This window comes from Cricetulus griseus, chromosome 2 (assembly GCF_003668045.3).
Source record: "Cricetulus griseus strain 17A/GY chromosome 2, alternate assembly CriGri-PICRH-1.0, whole genome shotgun sequence".
Lineage (NCBI taxonomy): Eukaryota > Metazoa > Chordata > Mammalia > Rodentia > Cricetidae > Cricetulus > Cricetulus griseus.
Genome location: NC_048595.1, coordinates 394,994,443 through 395,017,587, shown reverse-complemented (window position 1 = coordinate 395,017,587; position 23,145 = coordinate 394,994,443). Strand labels below are relative to the sequence as shown.

Sequence of the window (23,145 nt, the reverse complement as noted above, 5' to 3'; positions counted from 1 at the left end):
GAAGGCTAGGGTACAGACAGTACAAACGGAATAAACTAAAACCAAAAGAATGTCTGGAGGGCGCTGGATTTGGATAGGAGATGTGGTTGGAATATTTAACAGATCTTGAAACCGGATTAGACTGCTATTTACGTAATACACTATTCGGTACGAAGTTATAGAGGATTTTAGAGAAGCAGGGTCTACACCAGAACTCATTTTAATTTTCAGTCACCTTATCCGTAAAACGGAGAAAGTAATTTCTACTTCTCAGGGCTGTTATAAAAAAAATGAATTAGATCATATGATTCTCGAGTCACCCAAAAGAAAATGTTCTAGCGTTCTACATGAAATGACCAGAAAGAACATGAGTTGAACCGTTCACAATAGAAAACTAATAAAGCCTTTTCATGTATAAAACAGGGCCAGCCTCTGTCCAATTTTCTACCTGCGGTGTAGGGACAGTAACGAGGTAGCTGCCTGGGAACACTGGTGTCCAAGGCCTTCAGAAAAAGAACCACATTGAGACCAGACCTGGCGACTGGCTGGGCCCGCCTTTTCGATGAACCACTCACTGGCCGAGTTCCTGACAGACAGTTCGCCTCAGCCACTCCCGTTGCTTAGGTTTTTTTTTTTACTGTCCCGCCCCCTCAACTGATGTGTTGGCCTTGACCAATAGAAGCACATCACCGGCAGAACAGCGGCCAATCAACGCTTAGGGGCCCTAGGGCCGCGCTCCGAGCGGCCAGAGCGGCCAGAGGGCGAGCTGCGCGGCGCAGCGCGGCGGGGAGGTAAGATGGCGCCGTGCCTGGCGCTTCCCCTTGGCCGCTGTTAGCTTCGCTGCTCCCCCTTTCCGTCAGGTCAGCGCGGCACTTCGTCTCCTGCGGCGTCCGGGGTCACTCTTGATGGCTCAGCTTGGGGAACTGGGTTCTCCGGCGGCCGGGAGCCGTAGGACAAGATGGCGCTCGCAGCACGCCTAGGCTTTGCGGGCCGGGGCCGGGAGCTCCGAGGCGGCCGGGACAAAGGCGGCAGCGTGCGGGCGCGTGGGGCGGGGCGGGCGGGCGGGGCGGGGGCGCGCGCGCCGTTCGTTGCAGGGGTCCCGCGAGAGACTGGCGCCGCGCTTCCGGTCTGCTGCTCTGGGGATTCGACCAACGTGGTGGGGGCCAGAGCGGCGAGCGGTTCTGGAGAAGGGGAGGCTGGGCGGGTTAGCCACCGGTCGCCCCGCGGAAGAACGCAGACAAGGACTTTGGGCAAGGTTAAAGCCCTTTTGGTCTTTTGTGTGACATGCCTTCCCCCTTCACCTCTCGCCCTCTGCAGGTTTTGGTATGAACAGGATTCGGATTCACGTCTTGCCAACGAATCGGGGGAGGATCACCCCAGTGCCCAGATCGCAGGAGCCCCTTTCTTGTTCGTTCACTCACCGCCCATGCTCTCAACCGCGTCTGGAGGGGCAGGAATTTTGCATCAAGCATATCCTTGAAGACAAGAATGCACCCTTCAAACAATGTAGCTATATATCGACGAAGAATGGAAAACGGTGTCCCAGTGCTGCCCCCAAGCCCGAGAAGAAAGATGGGTATGTGTGGTTCCGTGTGTGTGTGTGTGTGTGTGTGTGTGTGTGTGTGTGTGTATGTATGTATGTATGTTGGTGCCTTCAGTCTCTCAGAGGGTAGTTCTTTGTCATTACTGTGTCACTGAGCCCTTTTCAACGCCTTAGGCTTTTATTTATTTATTTATTTTAATAAATGATTTATTTTTATTTTATGTGCATTGGTGTTTTGCCTGCGTGTGTGTGTCTGCGTGAGGGTATCAGATCCCTTGGAGCTGGAGTTAGTTGTGAGCCGCCATGTGGGTTAAGAGCCAGTGCTCTTAACCGCTGAGCCATCTCTCCAACCCTAGGTTTTTATTTTTACTTGCATTTTGGAGCATTTATTTCTAGTTCCTAGTGTGTTGTATGTGTGGGTGTGCTCAAGTCACGGCACACGTGCGGAGGTCAGATGCTGGAGTCGGTTCTTCTACTTCTTGGGTAGAAGGTGGTTAAGCTTGACCTGTAGAGTCACCGGGCTGGCCCCTTTGTCGTTTTGCTGTTTTAAAGACAGTCTCCCTCTATGCCCGGAACTCCCTGTACTGTCCAGGCTGGCTTGGAACATTTTGGGCAACCCTTTACAATTTTTTGTTTTTGTTTTTCAAGACAGAGTTTCTCCGTAGCTTTGGAGCCTGGCCTGGCACTGGCTCTGTAGACCAGGCTGCCCTTTACAATCTGAAAAAAAAAAAAAAATTTATATGTATGGGTGTTTGGCCTGCGTGTACACGTTCATGTTTGATGCCAGCAGAGGACAGAAGAAGGCATTGGGTCCTCTGGAACTGGAATTACAGATGGTTGTTGGGAATCAAACCTGGATCCTCTAGAAAGAGCAGCCATTGAGCCTTCTCTTCAGCTCGATCTTGGCAACCTTTTGGCCTTGAGAGGGCTGGGGATTATAGGTATGGACCAAGCCCTGGTCCCCTGCCCCTCTGCCTTCCTTTTTTTCCCAGACAGGGTCAATGTACATAGCATTTTTTAAAGACAAGATCAATGCACGTAAAGCCTGTCTGTCTTGGAATTCACTATGTGGATCAGGTTGTCCTCGAACATGAAGCACTCGTGAGTGCAAGGGTACACCACCCTGCCTGTCCCCTGCCTTCAGTTTTAAAGTGAAAGGGGAATATAGTATGTAGACTTGGAAATATTTGTGGAGGATTAAGGATATATTCTTTTCAGAACTGAAGCTGGGAGGTGGTGATGCTCTCCTTTAATCCCAGCATTGGGAGGCAGAGGCAGGCGGATCTCTGAGTTCCGGGACAGTCTGGTTTATAGAGTGAGCTCCAGGACAGACACATGGAGAAACCCTGTCTGAAACACCCTCTCCAAAGATGAGAACTGGAAGCACACCTGAGGCAGGGTCACTTCGTTAATTGTTTACTTGTGGTTTTTGAAACAGGTTCTGACTGGTCTAGACTAATTTGGAACTCCTGCCTCAGGGATTACTGTCAGCACAACCATACTCAGCTTTAAATTAAAAAAAATTATTACATGTTTACACATGATACCACACACATGCTAGCACTCGTGTGCGCACACACACACACACACACACACACACACACACACACACAACACACACACCACACACACACACACACACACACACACACACGAGCGCGAGGGGTCAGAGGACAGCTTCCTGAGTTGGTTCTCCTTATGCCTAGTGGGTGGGGATGGAGCTCAGGTAGTCAGGCTTTGGCAGTAGGAGCTTTTGTTTGCTGGAATCATTGAATTGTCCCTCTAAGTTCTTAATGCTCGAGTGCTGACTCACTTGCTCAGCACTGTTCCTTGTTAGATAATAGGAACAATGTATACCTGTGTGTTTTGGAAGGGGCTTATAACTTTTATCATATATGTGCAGGAATTTGACTTTACTAGATAATTTGTTTACATCTTTTAATTTTAAAGCTGAACCATATCTGTCTAGAGTGGATTGTTTGTAAAATGTGTTTCCAGAAGTAGTTTTGAAAAATAAAAGCATCTCTGATTTTCTGTGAGGTATTGTTAACAATTTTGTTGTTAGACTGCTTTGTCTGATGACTTGAACACTGGTTAAGCTACTTGCATTTCCCTTTAATAACAGCTTGTGTGGGCTGGTGATATCATGGTGTTAGAGTCCTTCCATGAATGGGGCTCTGGGTTTGACTTTGAGCATTACACATAACACACTAAGCAAAAACAAAACTCAGGGTGAGTTGACTTGGAAGCAGTCAAGTTTCTGGTCCAAATGAGACAGCATCTCATGTAGTCCTGGCTGTTGGGTAACTCACTCTGTATACCAGGCTGGCCTCGAACTTCGAGATCCAGCTGCCTCTGCCTTCTGAGCACTAGGACTAAAGGCGTGCACCACCACCACCACCACCACCCCTGGCTTTCGCACTGGTCTTCAAGGTGTGAATATAATAATCATTTTAAATTTCTTAAAGACAAAAAAAGTTATTTGGTGGCTGAATATTGCTAACTCCTTTCAAGAAAGAACTGATTAAATATTAATGTTTTGTCTCCTTAGGGTATCTTTCTGTGCCGAACATGCTCGAAGGAATGCCCTAGCACTTCATGCTCAAATGAAGAAGAACAATCCAGGCCCTATGGGTGAAACCCTCTTATGCCAGTTGAGCTCATATGCTAAAACAGAGCTGGGCTCTCAGACCCCAGAGAGCAGTCGAAGCGAAGCTAGCCGGATACTGGGTAAGGATGTCAGGGTCTTCTCTGCTGGTGTCAAAAAGGAAGAAGCTAAAGAATGAACTTGGTTTAGTTCAAGGCTTTGTGCATTTGTGGTTGTTACTGGGAATTTGGTGAGAAATCCAGGATTGCTATTGCTAGTTAGTTGTTTTGCTTAGATACATTGTTTTGTTTAGATACATTCTCCTGATCTGCTGATCTTTCCTTCTGTTAAATTTTTAAAAAGTTAAAAAATTTGAATTTTAAGGTTTCAGGTTCATCTCTTAAGTAATGTAGCTTCATGTGTGGAGTTACAGAGGTGGGAAGTCTTAATGGCTATTCTTCCTTCCTTGCCTCAGATGAAGACAGCTGGAGTGATGGGGACCAGGAACCCATTACTGTGGATCAGACATGGAGAGGTGACCCTGACAGTGAAGCTGATAGCATAGACAGTGATCAAGAAGATCCCCTAAAGTAAGTTGTAACTCCACCTAAGGCTTTTACATATTTTATGTAGTTAGTATGTGAAATGTAGTGAGGCATGTGGTTAATTAATACAAGTGGGTTTAAGTGTCATGGTTCAACACCATCTTGCTCCAAGGCAAGATTTCTTGATTCTTTTATGGAAGTCTTGGAACTGAGTTATGCCCATGAGATGTTATAGGGAAGAAAGATACCTTGACATAGGAATGGGAGGGAGATAGACAGAAAAGCACTGGCTGGCTAGAGAAGAGAAAATGGATTTAAATACATGCTTGTCATAAATCTCAGAAATAATGAGCTATTATACTTGGACACTTGCTGCAAAATTCTATGGTTCTGACTTTTTAAATGGGAAATAAAAGTGCTCAGTAATTTGTTTTGGTTTCATGTCTAATGAAAGGAAAACTGATTTAATTATATGTTAAGGTCTGCTGTAACCCCTGGTCATCTAAGAGTTGTAGAAATATTGAACATTGCCATTGAAATCTAATAATTTTTTGAGGCAGGATCTCATTATGTATCTCTGACTGGCTCAGGCTTCTGTTTCTTCTAGTACTAGTTTTTGAATCATCTTAGGGTTAGATACTATGTCTTCACTTATGTATTACAGTTTCTTTGTAACAGTCCTGGCTGTCCTGGAACTCATTTTGCAAGCCAGGCTGGCCTTGAACTAACCGAAATCCACCTGCTCTGCCCCCAGAGCGCTGGGATTAAAGGTGTGTGCCACCACCCAGCTTTTTATTGGTTTTTTTGAAGACAGGGTTTCTCCGAGTTGCCCTGGCTGCTCTGGAATTCATTCTGTAGACCAGGCTGGCAGGGAAATCCGATCCTCTTGCCTCTGCCTCCCCAGTACTGGGATTAAAGCAGTGTGCCAAATTGTTGGGTAGGTATTTATATTGTTGTTGAATACACTTAATGTACTGCAGTAACTGATTTTTTTCACACTATAGTTATATAGATGGGATTTTTTTCTTCAAAGTAACCATTAAATTGCTTTGTAAAACATAATCTTAACAATTTCATTTTTAAAGCTTATTTACAAGATTTATAACATTTTAGCCAAAGTATAATGGTTAGGTCTTGTTTCCTTTTAAAATTTGACTTCCATACTATTGTTTATATTCTCTGCTGCTAGAGTGAAAAATAATTTCCTATTACTTGTTTTTAGTTTTGGATTTTTGAGGCAGAGTCTACCTGATCAGCCCTGATTGACCTCAGACTTAAATATTCATTCTTCCTGAGCCTCCTTAGTTCTGGGATGACAGGCATGCATTACCATGCCTGCTTTAATTTCATTTTAATAAACTTGTCATTAGGTTAGTGTTTTATATCACTTATTAATGCAGGCATAGCCTATTACCTTGTTTACATAGGAAGAATTACTTTTACTCCCCCCCCCCCCCCCCAGACAGGGTTTCTACTACACAGAGTAGCTTTGGAGCCTATCCTGGCACTCACTCTGGAGACCAGGCTGGCCTCGAACTCACAGAGATAAGCCTGCCTCTGCCTCCCAAGTGCTGGGATTAAAGGCGTGCACCACCAACGCCCGGCTACTTTTACTTTTTTCAAAATAAAGGGTTTATGTAAGTGTTTTGCCTTCGTATGTAGTGTGCCACATGTATGTCTGATTTCCATAGAGGTCAGAAGAGGTCACTGAATACACTGGAACCAGAGTACTGCATGGTTGTAAGCCACCATGTGGTTACCTCTGTAATAAGTGGTCTTAACACCCCCCCCCCCCCCTGCCGCCCCAAGCTATCTCTCATCATTCTTATAAGACAGCATCTGTGTATCCATGGCTGGCCTTGAACTTAAGAACCTCCTGCCTCTGCCTCATGAGGGATAGGGTTGCAGGTGTGGGCCACCATACCTGACTGGGTGTCATAATTTTTACAGTTTTCTGGTTTTGTTCTTTTTTTTTTTCCAAAGATTTTATTTATTATGTATACAACATTCTGCTTCCATGTACATCTGCACACCAGAAGAGGGCACCAGATCTCATAACAGATGGTTGTGAGCCACCATATGGTTGCTGGGAATTGAACTCAGTACTTCTGGAAGAGCAGTCGGTGCTCTTAACCTCTGAGCCATCTCTCCAGCCCCTGGTTTTGTTCTTGATTTTTCTTTTCTGTTTTACTTGACTTTTCTTTGACGTTAACTACTATTCTAAATACGTGCATATTGGTTTCACTTTTAAAGTTTTGGCAGATTTGCTTTCAGTCCTGAAGTAAATTTTTTTCTGTATTCTGTATATTTCAGAATATAGGGAAAAATGTTTTTAAGACCCGGTCTCATGTACCTCAGGCTGTTCTCAATAGGCTGTGGAGCCAAGGATGACTTTAAACTCCTCATCTGAGTGCTCTGATTATAGGAATGCATCAACCATACTTTATGTATGTACTTTTTTTTTTTTTTGGAGCCAAGGTCTATATAACCCTGTCTGTCCTGGAACTCAGGCTGGCTTCAAAGTCACAAGAGATCAACCTGCCTCTGTCTTCCAGCACTGGGATTAAAGGTGTGCATCAACATGCCTGGCCACATTTTTTTTATAATAGAGAAGGTCTTGTGTACCAGAGGTATCTCAGACTTAACCATCCTCCTGAATGCTGGGATTTGTGAATGCATAGACATGTGCCATCTATGCTCAGCTCTAGTGGTGTTTTCTTTTTTGAGATTTTACTATTTATTTTTTGTGTGTATTAGTGTTTTGAGTATGACTGTGTACCACTTGTGTACAGTCCCCGAGTTAGCCAGAAGAGGGTGTCTGATCTCCTGGGACTATACTTACTGTAAGAGCAAGGTAAACTGGAGAGGATGAGCTAACTCCATCTTCAGAAAAAGCCACCCTGAGAAATTCCCTGTGTAGCACAAGGCTGATTGAGCTCCAGCCAAGGAACGATAAACAGTTCCAAGGAGCACCCAAACTATGCCCACCCCAGACAAAGTGACCCCATCCAGGTGGTCAGGCAATGACTACTAATCTTCTCACCGCAACTGTTAGTAACAATTTTGAAATTCCCCTAGCCCCCATATCGATAAATCCAAAGGTCACCTACTCTTACCCAATCCTGAACAGCCAAGGCACGTACCACCCTGCTTGCCATTTTTTCCCTTTAAAAACCTCTTGCAATTGAGTCCAGGCGCCCTTTTACTGCAGCTGTTGTGCCAGTTTGCTGGACAGGGTCCCTGCTCAGGCTTATAACTTAACATTAAATTTTATGCATTTGCATCAGTTAGTCGGCTTCTTGGTGGTCTTTTTTGGGGTCTCACGAACTTGGCATAACGCCAGTATTCTGTCTTCAAGCTGTATCCCTTGGACTGTAGTTAGTCTTTGAAGACCAAAAAGTCTCAGTATAAGATTGTATTTACAGGAAAATTAGAACACATATGGTTATTTGATATTTTTGTGTTGGCCTAAATGTGTATCTGTGTACATGGAGGCTCAAAAAGGGTACTGGACCCCCTGAACTGGAGTAAGAATAATGAACTGTGAGTCCTGTGAATTAAACCCAGGTTCGCTGCTCTTAATCCCTGAACCATCTTCAGCCCCTGGTATATTTTGTAATTAAAATACTAAGTTGTTCTGACCAGGGGTTCTCTGTTCAATTACTGTGTAAAAATAAACTGTAGATTAGTAAAACTTTCATGTTGCACATCTTTATTTAAATACATAAATAATGAGATACCTCCCTTCCTGTTCCATTTTGTGTGATAACACATTGTATACTTTTGTGGAGAGACCACCCTTCCTTGAGTCTCTCTTACAAAGAATCTGTGTTCAGGTCCCAGCACCCACACGAGACATTGACCGTCACTTCTGACTGCAGGTCCCAAATACATGTGGAGGAAAGACTGGATCATTGTGGGTTTTTTGCTGGTTTTTAGTGCTGAAGATGGAACTAAGGCTTTATACATGCTAAGTACTTTACCATTGAGCTGTACTATACTGCTGTAAAATGCTGTTTGAAAATATTCCTATTTAACAAGATATATCAGTTAGCATTGACCTTGTTAAATACAAATTGAGTCTTTTCAGAATTTTAATGTGTTGTTGCTTTTTGTTTTTTTTTTTTGGAATAGTTTTATATCTAGGTTGACCTTGAATTTGCTACATAGTCAGGCAAATTTTTTTTTTTTAAAGATTTTATTTTTTTATTATGTATACAGTTATCTGCATGTATGCTTGTACACCAGAAGAGGGCACCAGATCTGATTACAGATGGTTGTGAGCCACCATGTGGTTGCTGGGAATTGAACTCAGGACCTCTGGAAGAGCAGTCAGTGCTCTAACTACTGAGCCATCTCTCCAGCCCTTTTTTTTTTTTTTTTTAATATTTTATTTATTTATTATGGTCAGGCAAGTTTTGAATTCCTGGTCTTTGTGTCTCCACCTTCTAAGGGCTGGGATTATAGGCATGCATCATCATGTTTGTCATTATTGCTGTTCCTTTAATGCTTTGCTGAATTTGCTTTATTCCAGACATGCTGGTGTCTACACAGCTGAAGAAGTGGCTCTTATTATGAGAGAAAAGCTAATTCGTTTGCAGTCTTTGTACATTGATCAGTTTAAACGACTACAGCACCTACTCAAAGAGAAGAAGCGCCGTTACTTGCACAATCGAAAAGTGGAACATGAAGCTTTAGGTAAGTTAGATGTAGTTGAATCTGACTATCATATAGTCAGTGTGTCCCTGTTTACTTAAATTTGGAGAAGCATCCTTGGTTACTAGTTACACCTTGACTTTTTTTAGTGGTGAATATGTAGTAAGTATCCCACCCAGTACTTGAGAAGCTGAGCATAGGGAGTTTGCTGTGAGTTCAAGACCAGATAGATTGATGTCCTGTTTCAAAAATTTGAATTTTTGTGACTCTCTAGGTAGTAGTCTCTTGACTGGCCCAGAGGGACTTTTAGCCAAAGAAAGAGAGAATTTAAAGCGACTAAAATGTCTTAGGCGATACCGTCAACGCTATGGAGTAGAAGCCTTACTGCACAGGCAGCTGAAGGAACGCAGAATGCTGGCCACAGATGGGGCTGCTCAACAGGTAATTTGCATATGTATCTCTAGGTGTGCACATTCATTTATTGATAGAGTCATCATGGAAACACTATGTCTAAGTGAGGCAGTGCTGGCACATGTCTTTTTTTTTTAAATTTATTTATTAGTTCTAGTTAGGGAACAAGCTTGTTTCACATGTAAGTCCCTTCTCCCTCTCCCTCCCCTTACCCCCATCCCTCCTCCCCACCCCAGCCCACCCCCCACTCTATCCACCCAACACTCCCCAGGCAGGGTAGGGCCCTCAACGGGGGCTCTGCAAAGTGGTGTCACATGTCTTTAATCCCAGTACTCTGGAGGCAGAGGCAGGTGGATCTCTGATTCAAGGAGGCTAACCTGGTCTACAGAGTGAGTTCCAGGATGGCCAGTGCTGTTACACAGAGAATCTCTGTCTTGAAAAATCAAAACAAATAAACAAAAAGGTTAAAAAAAATAAATGGAAAGAATAGTACCAGTTAAATGTCAAGAAAATAAGGTTGACAGAATTAACATGATCGATCTTTGTTGTATTTGTTGAAGCCTCGCATAACTTTATTTGCTTGTGTGACTGAAAAATTGACAGATGTGCTGGGATTAAAGGTGTGTGCCACCACCGCCTGGCTATAATTTTGTATTTAATATTTTCAGACCTAGGTTGACTATATGTTATGGGAACAGACTACTTTATCATACTTTTACAGAGGTGTATTCTTTATGCATGAAGTTTCATTGTTACAATATTGGTGAATGGATTTGTTAAATGTTGCATTTTCTACCGTGTACGGATTGACTGTGCTTTTATAACTGAATAATATCATATACTTCCTGTGTAGGTTTATTTGTATTTGTTTTCTCAATTTTAGGCTCATACAACTCGTTCCAGTCAGAGGTGCTTAGCTTTTGTGGATGATGTTCGTTGCTCGAATCAGTCTCTTCCAATGACCAGACACTGCCTTACCCGTATCTTTTAAAACTATTTGTTTAGGTTCTGATTTTGTAGTTATAAGACAGGCTAGTAGTGATCTCGGTCAGTTTAATTGAAGTTCTGTTTACTTTGGCCCTGAATCAAGGCCAGCAGTGTGTTGAAGCTGTTGGTTTCAAGCAGGTGCCTAAATAAATGTCTTTCTATGGTCTGTTGGCCATTTTAGAAATTGAAAAATGTTATGGTCAATTCATTAGAAAGAAACATCTGAGCGGTGTGATGGTGGCCCACACCTGTAATCCCAGCACTTGGGCAGAGGCAGACGGATCTCTGAGTTCCAAGACAACCAAGGTTACACAGAGAAACCCTGTCTCGGGGAAAAATCTGGCTGAATGTGATACCCAGTTCTGTAGCACTTGGATAGCTACAGAAGCCAGCTAGGCCAGAGGATTGGGAATTTTCGGCCTCCCTGGGCCACAGCAAAATCTTGTCTGGGGTGGGTGAAGGGGAAGCCAGGAGCCGAAAACACAGCTGAACCATTGATAACATATGAGCGAGGCTGCTAGTATAATAACATTTCCAAGGTTTTTGTCTAATACTTCTACATTATTGATTTAGCTTTTGTTCCATTAAGTTATATGTTAACTGTGGGTTTTCTGTCCAGAACATTATTCTGTACTTTGAGCTATGCAGTAGTGTCCTTTTGTATGGTTAGTGCCCTAACTTGTATGATTTTTTTTTATTTTTAAAGTATTTATTTATTATATACACAGTATTCTGTCTTCATGTATCCCTGCAGGCCAAAAGAGGGCACCAGATTTCATTACGGATGGTTGTGAGCCATCATGTGGTTGCTGGGATTTGAACTCAAGACCTCTGGAAGAGCATCCAGTGCTCTTAACCTCCAAGCCATCTCTCCAGCCCAACTTGTATGTTTTTAACTTACTCAAATTAGAAACGTTCAAAAATTGGACTATCTCCCCCTCCTCCCTTTCTAATTTGTAAATTTAAACCATTAACACCATATGCTTTCTGGTATAGAACTGCATTGCTGATGGGCTACAATGTATGAAGGAAGTGGGGAGGGAAAAACAGAACCTTCTCTTGGTCCTGCCTTTGACAGGAAAGGGTTGTTTTTATTTTTGTTTTTTTTCTTCCCTCATTGAAATATTTGAAGTTCAATTTTACACTAATGTCTAAATGGCTTATCTTTTTAGCCTCAGTACTGGGACTACAGGTGTACACTACCACACCTTATTTAGAGTTACTGCTTTTAGAATATAAATGCTTATGCAAAGTATTAAGCTCTAAAGATGACTGTTTAAAACATAATTGGACTAGGTAAAGGCCAGGAAACTGCAAAGAGCCTCTGATGTATGGGGTGGAGGTTGAAGGGGCTCTAAGGGAGGGATTAGAGCCTATAGAACACATGAGATATTAAAGTAGAGGGAGAATGCTAGTGTGAGGAGGATGGGGACGGAAATTAACTGAAACAAACTATGAAATACTTAAGGAAACCCGCTGCTTTGTAAGCTAATTGAAAATAAACAACAAAACAGAACCTTTTAGCTGGGCATGGTGGTGCATGCCTTTAATCCCAGCACTCAGAAGGCAGATGCTGGCAGAGTTTGAGGCCATACTGGTCTAATGAGTGCCAGGGCTATGTAAAGTGACCCTGTGTCAACAAGCAACCTTTTAAATATTTACTGTAAAAGTTTTTGAAATGAACCAGGCACAGTGATTCACGCCTGTAACCTCAGCACTTCAGAGGTAATGGTGGGAAGATCAGGAAATAGATTATGTGTGACTAAGTAGTGGGGTCTTGGGTTCCAAGCGAATGTATTATGTTATTAGGAACAGTGTTTCTACAGACTTAGTTTGTTTAAGAGCAGAAACAACACTGTGTCTTGGAAGAGGTTGGTAGGTGCTTCTGCATCAAGATTTTTTCTCTGTTACCATATGGGTTTTCTCTGTCCGAGTATGTTCCTTAGCACTGGCACAGTAGGGCTTAAGTGTCTTTAGTTTAACTGACCAGAATCCTGGAAAAGAGATGGAGGTTGAATTATCAATTATTGGTAGGGCTAAAATTATATGCTACAAAATGACACTTACTTTGAGAACTAAAGATTACTCATTGCATTTGGTTTTCTATAAAAACATAGTTCTCTGAGTGTGTGTGTGTGTGTGTGTGTGTGTGTGTGTGTGTGTGTGTGTGTGTGTGTGTGTGTGTGTGTGTGTGTGTGTTTGGCGTGGCAGACTCCTGGACTGTGCACCTCCAATGGATTGGGTCTACTTCCTTAACTGTTTCTGCAGATATTTGCCAGGACACAAATCAGGTTCTCTTCAAATGCTGCCAGGGGTCTGAAGAGGTACCCTGCAACAAACCTGTTCCTGTAAGCCTTTCTGAGGACCCCTGCTGTCCACTGCATTTCCAGTTGCCTCCTCAGATGTATAAGCCCGAGCAGGTACTGTCTGTGCCAGACGATCTGGAAGCCGGCCCCATGGATCTGTACTTGAGTGCTGCCGAGCTTCAGCCCACTGAGAGTTTACCACTGGAGTTCAGTGATGTAAGTTAGAGAAGCTCTGCTCTGATTGGCCCTTGAAAGAAGGCCCTCTTTATTAGTGGTGAGATAGTTAGTGGTTTTCAGCCAAGAGGATGGATAAAGCTTTTGACATGAAAGAAATGTAGTTGAATATGTTTGTTACTATATTTATTAGACACTTTCTGTCCCACCTTTTCTTCTCCCCAGACTTTTCTTGTTGTGAGACAGGACCTCACTAGGTAGCCTGAGTTAAATCCAAACTTATGATCCTTTATGTGATTGGAAGTGTGTGATTCAGTGCTTTTTTTTTTTTTTTTTTTTTTTTAAGGTATCTATCTGTTACTATCTGAGGAGGTTTTTGCTACCTCAGAAGGAAACATAATACCTGTTAATACTCACTGTTTTGATTTGCTTTTTGTTTGTTTTTCAAGACAAGGTTTCTCTGGGTAGTCCTGACTTTTCTTTTTAGACCAGTCTGGCCTAGAACTCAGACATCCTCTGGCCTCTGCCTCCCTGGTTTAATACTCACTTTTTGATATTTCCTTTCTGAGCTCTTACACTCAGAAGCACCTGCCAGCCACAGGAGAACTTCTCTCTCTTTTCCTTTTACTTGAGGCCATATCTGACCCTGTCCTTTTAACTACTCTGTTTCAGTTTCTCAAGTGCTAGAATTACAGGTGTGGGTCACTACCGTACCTGACTCCTAAGTGTTCTTTTTGTTGATGGATTTGCCAATTCTGGACATTTTGTTTTGTGTCTATAGCTTTTCTTAAACCCTTCTTAGTATTTTTTTAAAGATTTATTTATTATGTATACAGTATTCTGTCTGCATGTCTATCTGCATGCCAGAAGAGGGCACCTGATCTCGTAACTAATGGTTGTGAGCCACCATGTGGTTGCTGGGAATTGAACTCAGGACCTCTTGAAGAACAACAGCGAGTGCTCTTAAACCTCTGAGCCGTCTCTCCAGCCCCACCCTTAGTCTTCTGAGACAGGATTTCTGTGTGGCACTCCCTAGCTGTCCTGGAACTAACTTCAGGCTGGCCTTGAACTCAGATCCTCCTGCCTCTGCCTTCCAAGTGCTGGGATTAAAGATGTATGCCACTGGGCTGGAGAGATGGCTCAGAGGTTAAGAGCACTGACTGCTCTTCCAGAGGTCCTGAGTTCAATTCCCAGCAACTACATGGTGGCTCACAACCATCCGTTATGAGATCTGTTGCCCTCTTCTGGTGTGCAGATACACATGGAAGCAGAATGTTGTATACATAATAGATAAATAAAATCTTAAAAAAAAAAAATAAAAAAGTTGTATGCCACCACTGACCGGAGAATGCCTGTCTCAAACCAACAAACAAAAAGAACTTGCTGCACTTGGAGAGGACTTGGGTTTGGTTCTAAGCAGCAGCCCAGCATCCATATGGAGGCACACAGCACACACTACACACACACACACACACACACACACACACACACACAAAGTAAAGCAAGTTTTTTTTTTTTTTTTTCCTTTTTAAAGACAGAGGGTTGTGGGTTACTTTATGTAGCAAGCTTTGGCTGTCCTAGAATTTGCTATATAGACCAGGCTGGTGTCATCAAGAGATATTTCTGTCTCTTCCTTTGTCTCTGAGTGCTGGGGTTAAAGGTGTGTGCCACCAAGCCTGGCCCTGTGTGGTGTTTTGTTTTGTTTTTTTTATTTGATTTTGTTTTCTCTGGTTTTTGAGGTGAATACAAAACAGAATTCTCTACTTGATGTGGTAGATTTTAAACATTCCTGTTCTGGTAGATAGGCATTTTTGCTGACCCTTTTCAAAAAGTTTTATTTTTATTTACTTTTTTTAATTTAATTTGGTTTTTCCAGACAGGTTTCTCTGTGTAACAGTCCTGGAACTCCATTGACCAGGCTGGCCTTGAACTCACTGAGATCCGCCTGCTTATGCCTCAAGTGCTAGGATTAAAGGTGTGTACAGAAGTGTCGTCCCCCTCCCCTCCCCAGACAGGGTTTCTCTGTGTAGCTTTGGAGCCTATCCTGGCACTCGCTCTGGAGACCAGGCTGGCCTCGAACTCACAGAGATCCGCCTGCCTCTGCTTCCCTAGTGCTGGGATTAAAGGCGTGCGCCACCAACACCCAGCCAGAAGTTTTATTTTTAATTGAAATATTTTATTACAAAATTTACTCAGTGTACAGACTTTACTTGGTTCAATTCTAATTTAAATTTTGATGATGTTCTAAATGGGATCTAAACATTTCTGTGTTTTTTGCTTGCTGCTTTAAGCCCAGCTTTGTACCATGACCTAAGATGACTAGCATTTGACTATGCATGCATGGTATCAGAGGCCTGAGGAGTTTAGATTCCCCTGGGACTGAAGTTAAATAGAGTTGTGAGTCGCCATGTAATCATGCTGGTAATCAGACCTGGGTCCTCTGCAAGAGTAGTAAGTGCTCCTAACCACGGAGCCTACATGGTTTCTTGTCTTCACAGAGCTAAGGGATTTAGAATGAAATCTCTCAGGACATACTTGATGGGGCCATTGATGTGTAATATAAACTTCCCAAGAGAAATGGCCTTGTATTTTTTGGGGGGGGGCTTGAGATAGGGTTTTTCTGTGGCTTTGGAGGCTGTCCTGGAACTAGCTTTTGTAGTCTAGGCTGGTCTCCAACTCACAGAGATCCTCCTGCCTCTGCCTCCGGAGTGCTGGGATTAAAGGCGTGTGCCACCACTGCCCGGTGGCCTTGCATTTTTAAAGCCTGTCTTCACTGCTTCCAGGGGATGATGTCTGTAGAAAACTACTTTTCTTTCTGTGGTTTTGAGAGAGATGATGCCAATTTGTTTTTGCTCTCAGAGTTGGGCAGTTTAGGTTGCAGTCTGTAAACCTCTTAGCCATAAATTTGGAGTGCTAATTTTAAGACAAAAATGGGGTTATATTTTAACCACTTTCCTATATGACTCTTAGGAAATAACCCCTTTGGAGTGCTTGTCCATGATATAATCTTACACCTTTTTTCTTTTTTGTTTTTTCGAGACAGGGTTTCCCTGTGTAGCTTTGGAGCCTGTCCTAAAACTAGCTCTTGTAGACCAGGCTGGTCTTGAACTCACAGAGATCGGCCTGCCTCTGCCTCCTGAGTGCTGGGGATTAAAGGCGTGCACCATCACCACCCGGCTGCTTTTTTTCTTTTTTTGTTGTGATCTAGAGACTCAAAATATGTCTATTCATCTCTGTTTTTAGTGACTTAAAATACTCAGTGACAGGGGAGATTGTAAAATAGAGGCCCTCTTTTCCAGAGGGTGGGCCTGGGGGTTGGGGATTCTTTTTCCAGTGTATGGAGTAGTGCTCAGTGGGCTTCCTGCTTGAACTTGTCTGTTTTTCCTGCCAACTCCTTATAGATGTTTTTTAGTTGCCTGATGCACAAGAATCTCTTGCCCAGTCCCTGGCATTCTCAGAGGGAACTGTTTTCACAAATAGACTTTATGTGTATAGTGTACCTGTGGGTGGGAAGAGCTGGGAACAATCCCAAGCTTTAAAAAAGATTGCAGGAAACAAAGTGTCCACAGTCTCAGTGTATATGAGAGAGAACATTGCTTTCTGTGGATAGCATAGATATTTCCAGGACATCTGTAATGGATATTAGTAAAAGTGGCTATCTCTGTGTCTCTACTTAAACTGAGCAGCTTGTCTAAATTGCTACTGTTTTTTTAAGACACTTTAAAAGAATACATTATGTGTCCCAGGCTGGTCTTGAACTTTCACAGAGATCTGCCTGCCTCTACTTAACTTCAGAGTGTAGGGATTAAAGGTATGTGCACCCATGCTTGGTTTTTAAACTTTTTTTTGTTGTTTTGAAATTTACTTACTTTTGTTCTATTTGTATGGGTATTTTGCCTGCATGTGTGTTCACCATGTCCATGTCTAGTGGCCTGAGAGATCAAAGAGATCTGGTTCTGGAGTTACAGTTTACAGTTCTGTGTGTTGTATATGGGCGTTTGTATTGAACCTGGGTTTTCTGGAAGAGCAGCATGTTCTCTTATCCAACCTCCAGGTGAATTATCTTTGACTATTTGTTTATTTTAGATAAGGTCTTGCTACGGAGACCAGGCTCCCTTCAAACTCACAGAGATCCACTTGCCTTTGCTTCCTGATTGCTGGAATTAAACTTGTGGGCCATCACATCTAGCATTAGCTTTTAGACTTAAGTTTTAAGGGGAGTAGATAATTTAACTGTTTTCTCTCCCTTAATTATGAAAAGGTTATGATTTTTATTCCTGGTGGTTAGCACATACATAACAATTGTGTAAAATGATGGATTTCCTTGTGATGTGTATACATGTGTATAACATACTTTGATCATAATCTCTTTTCCCTACCACCCTTTCTTACTGTCCCTTCTCCTTTTTCCTCCCCTGCCTGGTCTTTAATGTGAGACCTGTAAGTTCTAAGAGGTAACTTAAAAGCATTAACAGAGCTTGTGTCAAGTGTCTGGGAACTTAGGTTGCCATAGTACTTGTGCCATTTATAGTGACTTGAGCCCTGAATCAGTGTTGGTTTCAGGCAGGAGCCAAGAATGATGTCTTGGTCTGCTGACTCTTCATTATCTCTGGGAATGGCTGATTCATATGGAAAAGTATAGTCTAGAATATAATGTCTTTTTTTTTTTTTTTAAAACAGAATACTTGAACTATGTTAAGTTTAAGACTGAGAGGCTTAGCTGGGCCAGGTGGCACAGGCCGTAATCCAGCTACTGGCAGGTGAAGCAGGAGCGTCATAAGTTCAAGTCTTGCCTGGGCTGCAGGGTGAGTTCAAGGCTAGCCTGGTCAACTTAGTAAGACCCATCCATCTCAAAGTAGAAATGGAGAGGGCTGGGAATATAGCTCAGGATAGATCGTTTGTCCACTGTGAGAGAGGTCCTGACTTCAGTTCTACCAGAAGCTTATGCTAGGGGTAGGGAATTAACAAAAAATATTGTCTTTGACATTAAGAGAAATTAGAGTTTCTGTGGTTCTTTTTCTCTTCCTACCTTTCTTTCCTCTCTTTTAGTTGCTTGCTTTGTGAATATTGGTCAGTCTTGCATTGCTTAATGTTTTCCAGTGGGATTTCATGTTATTTTATCTAGAAGCTGGTTGTTCTTACCTACATACTTCAGTGAGGAGCTTAGATGTTGATTGACTATAATTACCCTCAGAGGGAATATGTTTTTTTTTATTACTTTTATTTTCATGGGTGTAGTTTGAGTGTTCTCGAGCATGTGAATGTGTGTGTGTAAACACATATACATGTCCACATGCTGTGACATGCATATTTGAGTCAGTTCTTTCCCTCACTATGTGGGTCTGAGGGACTAAATACAAGTTTTCAAGGCTTGTTGGCAAGTGACTACTCACCGAGCCATCTTGCTAGCCCTGTATTTTTTTTTTCCTTAAAAATATTCTTTAGCATTTGTTTGTTTTGTTTGAGTTTGTGCACATGGATGTGCATGTGTACATCAGAACCATGTGGGAGTCTGTTTTCTCTCCCATGTGGATTCTGGGATTCAAACTCAGTTCACCCATCACTCTTAGCAAGTACCTCTGCTCATTGAGCCATCCTGCCTGCACTGGTGGAGGGCTTTTTTTTTCTCCTTTTGGTATTTATTATAATAGAACATGTATAATAAAATTTAACACTTTAACTGCTTTACAGTTTACAGTTCAGTGGTATTGACATTCATTGTGTTGTGCAATCATTACTAGTATCTTTTTTTTTAATTCTTCCATTGGTTCCAACAGATTCTCTACCTGTTAAGCCCTTTCTCTCCTCCCTCTACTCATGGTAGTCACTGTTTCACTTTCTATGATTTCTCTTAGGAATTTGCTTGTTGATTTATGTTTGTCAACTAAGAAAGTTTTCAATATTGTTGGCTCTTGTTTAATTGATTTAGCATTCTAAGCAAGGGGAAAGGAGGGACCTGAGAATTACTTTGAACTTTGCTGAAAATTATGTCAATTTTAGCTCATTGATTTCCTGAATATTGCTGATAGGCTTTTCTCTTTGCTTCCTAGGACTTGGACGTTGTGGGTGATGGTATGCCGTGCCCTCCGTCGCCCTTGCTCTTTGATCCTTCACTAACTCTTGAAGATCATTCCGACAAAGAAATTGCTGGAGGCCTAGTGGGTATCTTGACGATTGAATCTCAGCTAGGTTCCCTCATATAGTGACCAGGCCAGGTTGAGGTTTCTCAGTTGGTTGGCATGAGTTCCAGGGAGTAGGGTGTATTCCGAAATTGAGTGTAAAAGTGCTGTAGATGGTGGTTTTTCAGTGGGTTCTGTAAAACAAAAGTACCTCTTTCAAGCTGGAAACGCTGATAGATCTTGTTGTTGGGCTTCTATTGTGATAAAACAACATGACCCAAAGCAACTTGGGGAGAAAAGGATTTATTTCACCTTATGCTTCAGGTAACACTGAGGGAAGTCAAAGGAGCCTGGAGGCCATGAAGGAATACTGCTTGCTGGCTTGCTCAGCCAATTTTCTTACACCCTTCTAGGACTGCCCAGGAGTGGCAGTGTTCACAATGAACTCAGCCCTCCCAGTTTATCCAAGAAAATGCACTACAGCTTTTGAGGTTCCCTTCTAAAATGAATCTAGCATGTATTAAATTGACATAAACCAGCTAGCATAGACCTTATATTTACAGTTAAGGTAGGAAGTCCTGGGTTTAATGCACAGCACTGACAAAACAAAACATAAAACAACTTTTTCTTTTTAATGCCTGTCTTGCACTAATTTTCCAGATGAGCTGTGGAACTCCTAATGGTTCCTAATCATCAAAAGTAGGGCATACGTTTATCTGAGTGAAAGATAGTAGGTAAATTGTTCCTTCTAAGGCAGAGTTCATTATTCTAATTGTTGTTATTATAAAATAAAGACTGAGTTAGGTTACTAATGGCTCTTACTGAAGACTAGCAGTTTTACCGTAGCTGTTGGTTTCAAGCAGAGGCCTAAAGAACTATCTTCCTGTGGTTTATCAGCTATTCTGGAACCTTTGTAGAGAATGACTAATTCATTTGGAAGAAACAACCCCATTGTCTCCTTTGATAGCTTCAGTAACTGATTCTCAGGGACATCAAAGTATTGGGGAAAAACAACCACCTAGTTACTTTATTTCTCTTGTTCTTGTAGCTACTATAAATGGGCATTGATAAGCCAGGGTCATGCTTCAGAACCATTGCATGAGTCTAACCAAAGTGCCTTTATTTTAATAGGGCCAGATGCAGGTGACTGGGGATGGGTGCAGATCCCAGGTACCTCGAAATTTAGAGAAAGCCTGTGCATCATTCCCTCAGCGTGGATTGACTACTGCAAATGGAAAACCAGAACCCACTTCTATCAGTTGACAGTTCCTTTTGGAAATTGTTTGACTTTGGTGGATCTGAACTTTCCATTCTTCAAACAAGTATATCTCTGATCATCTCTCACTAAGCAGGGATAACCCAGACTACATTGTTTTTCTTTGGGGCTATAGAGTGCTATAAGCAAACATAAACCAAATTTATGAGGAATGAATCTTTAGTATTTAAGTTACAGGATTCTTTGCAAGGAAGAGAGTGTGGTAGTCCCTGCCTTTGGGATGGAATAAATATTGGAGACTATGCCTGGGAAAGAGACATTTTTGTGATGTGATTTCCTAAGCCTTGGATGAAATCTAGGCAGGGACTGCAGTCAGGAATGGCACTCTTTGGATGCTGGCTGTTCAGTGTCTGGCTGTCTGTATCTAAAGGTCTGTGTTTAAGCCTTTCCTCAGCCCCACATAACTGGGCAATAGAAACACCTTTTCCTAGTGACTGACTGAAAAGCAGCTCACAGGTCTGGCCTCTCCTTAACTATCCTTCTTGCTTTTAACTTATGTAAATGTCTGGTTGAGTCTCCCATGTAAAATATAGTAAAATTATTGTATATAGTTTCTATTAAATGTTAAAATGTTATGGAAATGCAAAGTAGTGTGAATTGAATTTTTGTTTTTGTATTTGAGAGTGTCTATTATTTCCTGGGACTTGCAGTGCTATCTGATGGGAAGATGGAAATGGGAAGAGTATATAATATTTCTATTTTAGGACAGACATTTCTGGAGAAATGTTATGAGGGAAGTGGCACTTGTTACCCAGCTCACTGGGCCAGATAGAATTGGGTTTACTGGACACTTAGTTCACTAGTGGGCTCAAGACTGTCCAGTGCTTTAGGGCCTTGGTCAAACCCCATAGAGGGGAAGAGAGAATAGGGTCAGATGTGAGGAGGTTTGTGTCAGGCTGGGTCTAGGGAAACTAAAGAAAGCTTCTAAAGTCCGAATAACAGTTCACAGAAAACGTAAGTAGTAAAACCATGAGGAACAAGATCAAGCTTGTCCTTGGCGGACGTCACTGTGTGAGCTGAACATTTCTCCCTACAAGAAGGAATACTGAGATGAAGATCATTCGCTTAGCCCAAGCCGCTTTCAGGTGTTTCAGTTACTCACCTGTTGCTTCTAACGAAGGCTTCTGGTTCTAGAAGGGACTAGAGGTCATGGCAGGAAGGTATGACAGCAAGGAGAGAGGCATGATGGCAGGACCAGGAGGCTGAGAGCTCATGTCCTTGACTACAAGCATGAAAACCAAACAGGAAGTGGTACAAGGCTTTTAATCTCAAAGGCCAACTTCTTGCAGCAGCAAGTCTATATCGCCTGAAACTCCCAAAACTGCTCCCCCAACTGGGCATTGAGGGTCCAAATGCTAGAGACTGTGGTGGACATTTTTCATTTGAATAAGCACATCAGGTTTGGCCAATGGAAAGTCCAGAACCACAGTACTGGACCAGAGATTGTCAGAAGGGGAGCTGGTCCAAACAGCTGTAATGGAAGGCCAGAGTGCATCTGCTGAACCTGAGCCAGGCCAAACAGTAATCCTCCCTACTGTGACCATCAGGGCTGGGGAGACACAGGCCCCACAGCACTGCTGCAGGAGGAGAGAGAAGCTGTATGATTCATGGGAAGTGTAGTTTATGGAAGGCTAGGTGGTGGCACAGAGCTCATGTTGCTGTACCCAACATTGCCTTTGTGACCGAGATGGGATACAAGTGCTAAGGTTTTTCTCTGCTGTATTGAACTTTGCTAACATTCCCTTCTTCATCAGTGTCCTCTTAGCTGCCCAAGGAATGAGAAAGTAAATGAAACTTACAGATCTCAGCAAGTTCCTGAAGCCTACAAAGTTCATAAGTCTTCCCAAAGATACATAAGCAGTAATTTCTAGGGAGACCAAAATAAGCAAACTCTGTAAACCAGCTCTCAGCAAGCTGTGTCAGGAGCTCCAGGGGTGCGACTTCTGTGAGTTTTCACAATGTTGGGGTGAACTTTTTCAATGATGTACCTATTTCTGAGTCATCCGTGCTCCTGTAAGTAAACCAATAAACTCATTTAACTACTTGGGTGGAATATTTCTTTGGTGTGTCATTGGTGTCTCAACGTGACTGCAGAGTCTAGTACTGACCACAAGAGGGAACTAGGGAGACAGTGTTTGTCTCTTCAATATTGAGTTCTTCCAGACAACCTGTAAGGTTGGGAAAAGTGGGAGAATATGAGAGAGATGAAAGTAAAGGGGGGGCTAAAGGGACAGAAGCTGAGCCCAGTAGAGACTTGAAAACATACTCAGGGAAGGTAAGTCATTAAAAACAAAAAAAAACAGAAGGCACGGAAGCACTTTGATCACATATCTTCCTTTGTGGTTGGGGGATTGAGAAAGGACTTCTCTGTATAGCTCTGGCTGTCCTGGAACTCACTCTGTAGACCAGGCTGGCCTTGAACAGATTTGCCTTCCTCTGCCTCAGAGTGCTGCCCCACCACTGCCTGGCGCATACCTTCTTTTCAAAAGCCTGTTTCATTGTAATACAAATTATGTTTAGAAGCCCTTAGAGTGTCTACAGAGTAGCTGCAAGGCTTTCAGT

The 23,145-nt window shown here is 42.5% G+C and overlaps 1 protein-coding gene and 2 non-coding genes across 8 annotated transcripts; all 3 read left to right on the top strand.

Annotated features, from left to right (window-relative positions):
• The first annotated feature begins 643 nt into the window (after positions 1 to 643).
• On the top strand, positions 644 to 22,627 carry Kansl2 (KAT8 regulatory NSL complex subunit 2). Of its 6 annotated transcripts, none has more exons than XM_027396451.2 (10): positions 644 to 770; positions 1,297 to 1,555; positions 4,074 to 4,252; positions 4,585 to 4,699; positions 9,189 to 9,352; positions 9,585 to 9,751; positions 10,605 to 10,701; positions 12,977 to 13,230; positions 19,239 to 19,346; positions 20,439 to 22,627. In XM_027396451.2, the coding sequence occupies exons 2-10, from the start codon at positions 1,305 to 1,307 to the stop codon at positions 20,568 to 20,570; spliced, it is 1,467 nt and encodes a 488-aa protein (XP_027252252.1). In that variant the 5' UTR covers positions 644 to 770; positions 1,297 to 1,304; the 3' UTR covers positions 20,571 to 22,627. The 6 variants fall into 6 exon arrangements, 5 of the variants coding, with proteins under 5 accessions (XP_027252252.1, XP_027252253.1, XP_027252254.1 ...); XM_027396452.2 differs by having other exon boundaries at positions 717 to 839; XM_027396453.2 differs by lacking the exon at positions 644 to 770 and adding an exon at positions 1,114 to 1,135.
• On the top strand, positions 10,796 to 10,932 carry LOC113831734. Its single transcript, XR_003481738.1, has one exon. It is a non-coding gene; the product is annotated as a small nucleolar RNA SNORA2/SNORA34 family (small nucleolar RNA).
• On the top strand, positions 20,119 to 20,255 carry LOC113831735. The gene has a single exon (XR_003481739.1). It is a non-coding gene; the product is annotated as a small nucleolar RNA SNORA2/SNORA34 family (small nucleolar RNA).
• Positions 22,628 to 23,145: the final 518 nt, after the last annotated feature.

Coding starts and splice junctions, on each gene's coding strand:
- Kansl2 (XM_027396451.2), top strand. CDS start 1,305: ATGAACAGGATTCGGATTCACGTCTTGCCAACGAATCGGGGGAGGATC. Junction 1,556..4,073: donor AAGCCCGAGAAGAAAGATGG/GTATGTGTGGTT, acceptor TTGTCTCCTTAG/GGTATCTTTCTGTGCCGAAC. Junction 4,700..9,188: donor GATCAAGAAGATCCCCTAAA/GTAAGTTGTAAC, acceptor GCTTTATTCCAG/ACATGCTGGTGTCTACACAG.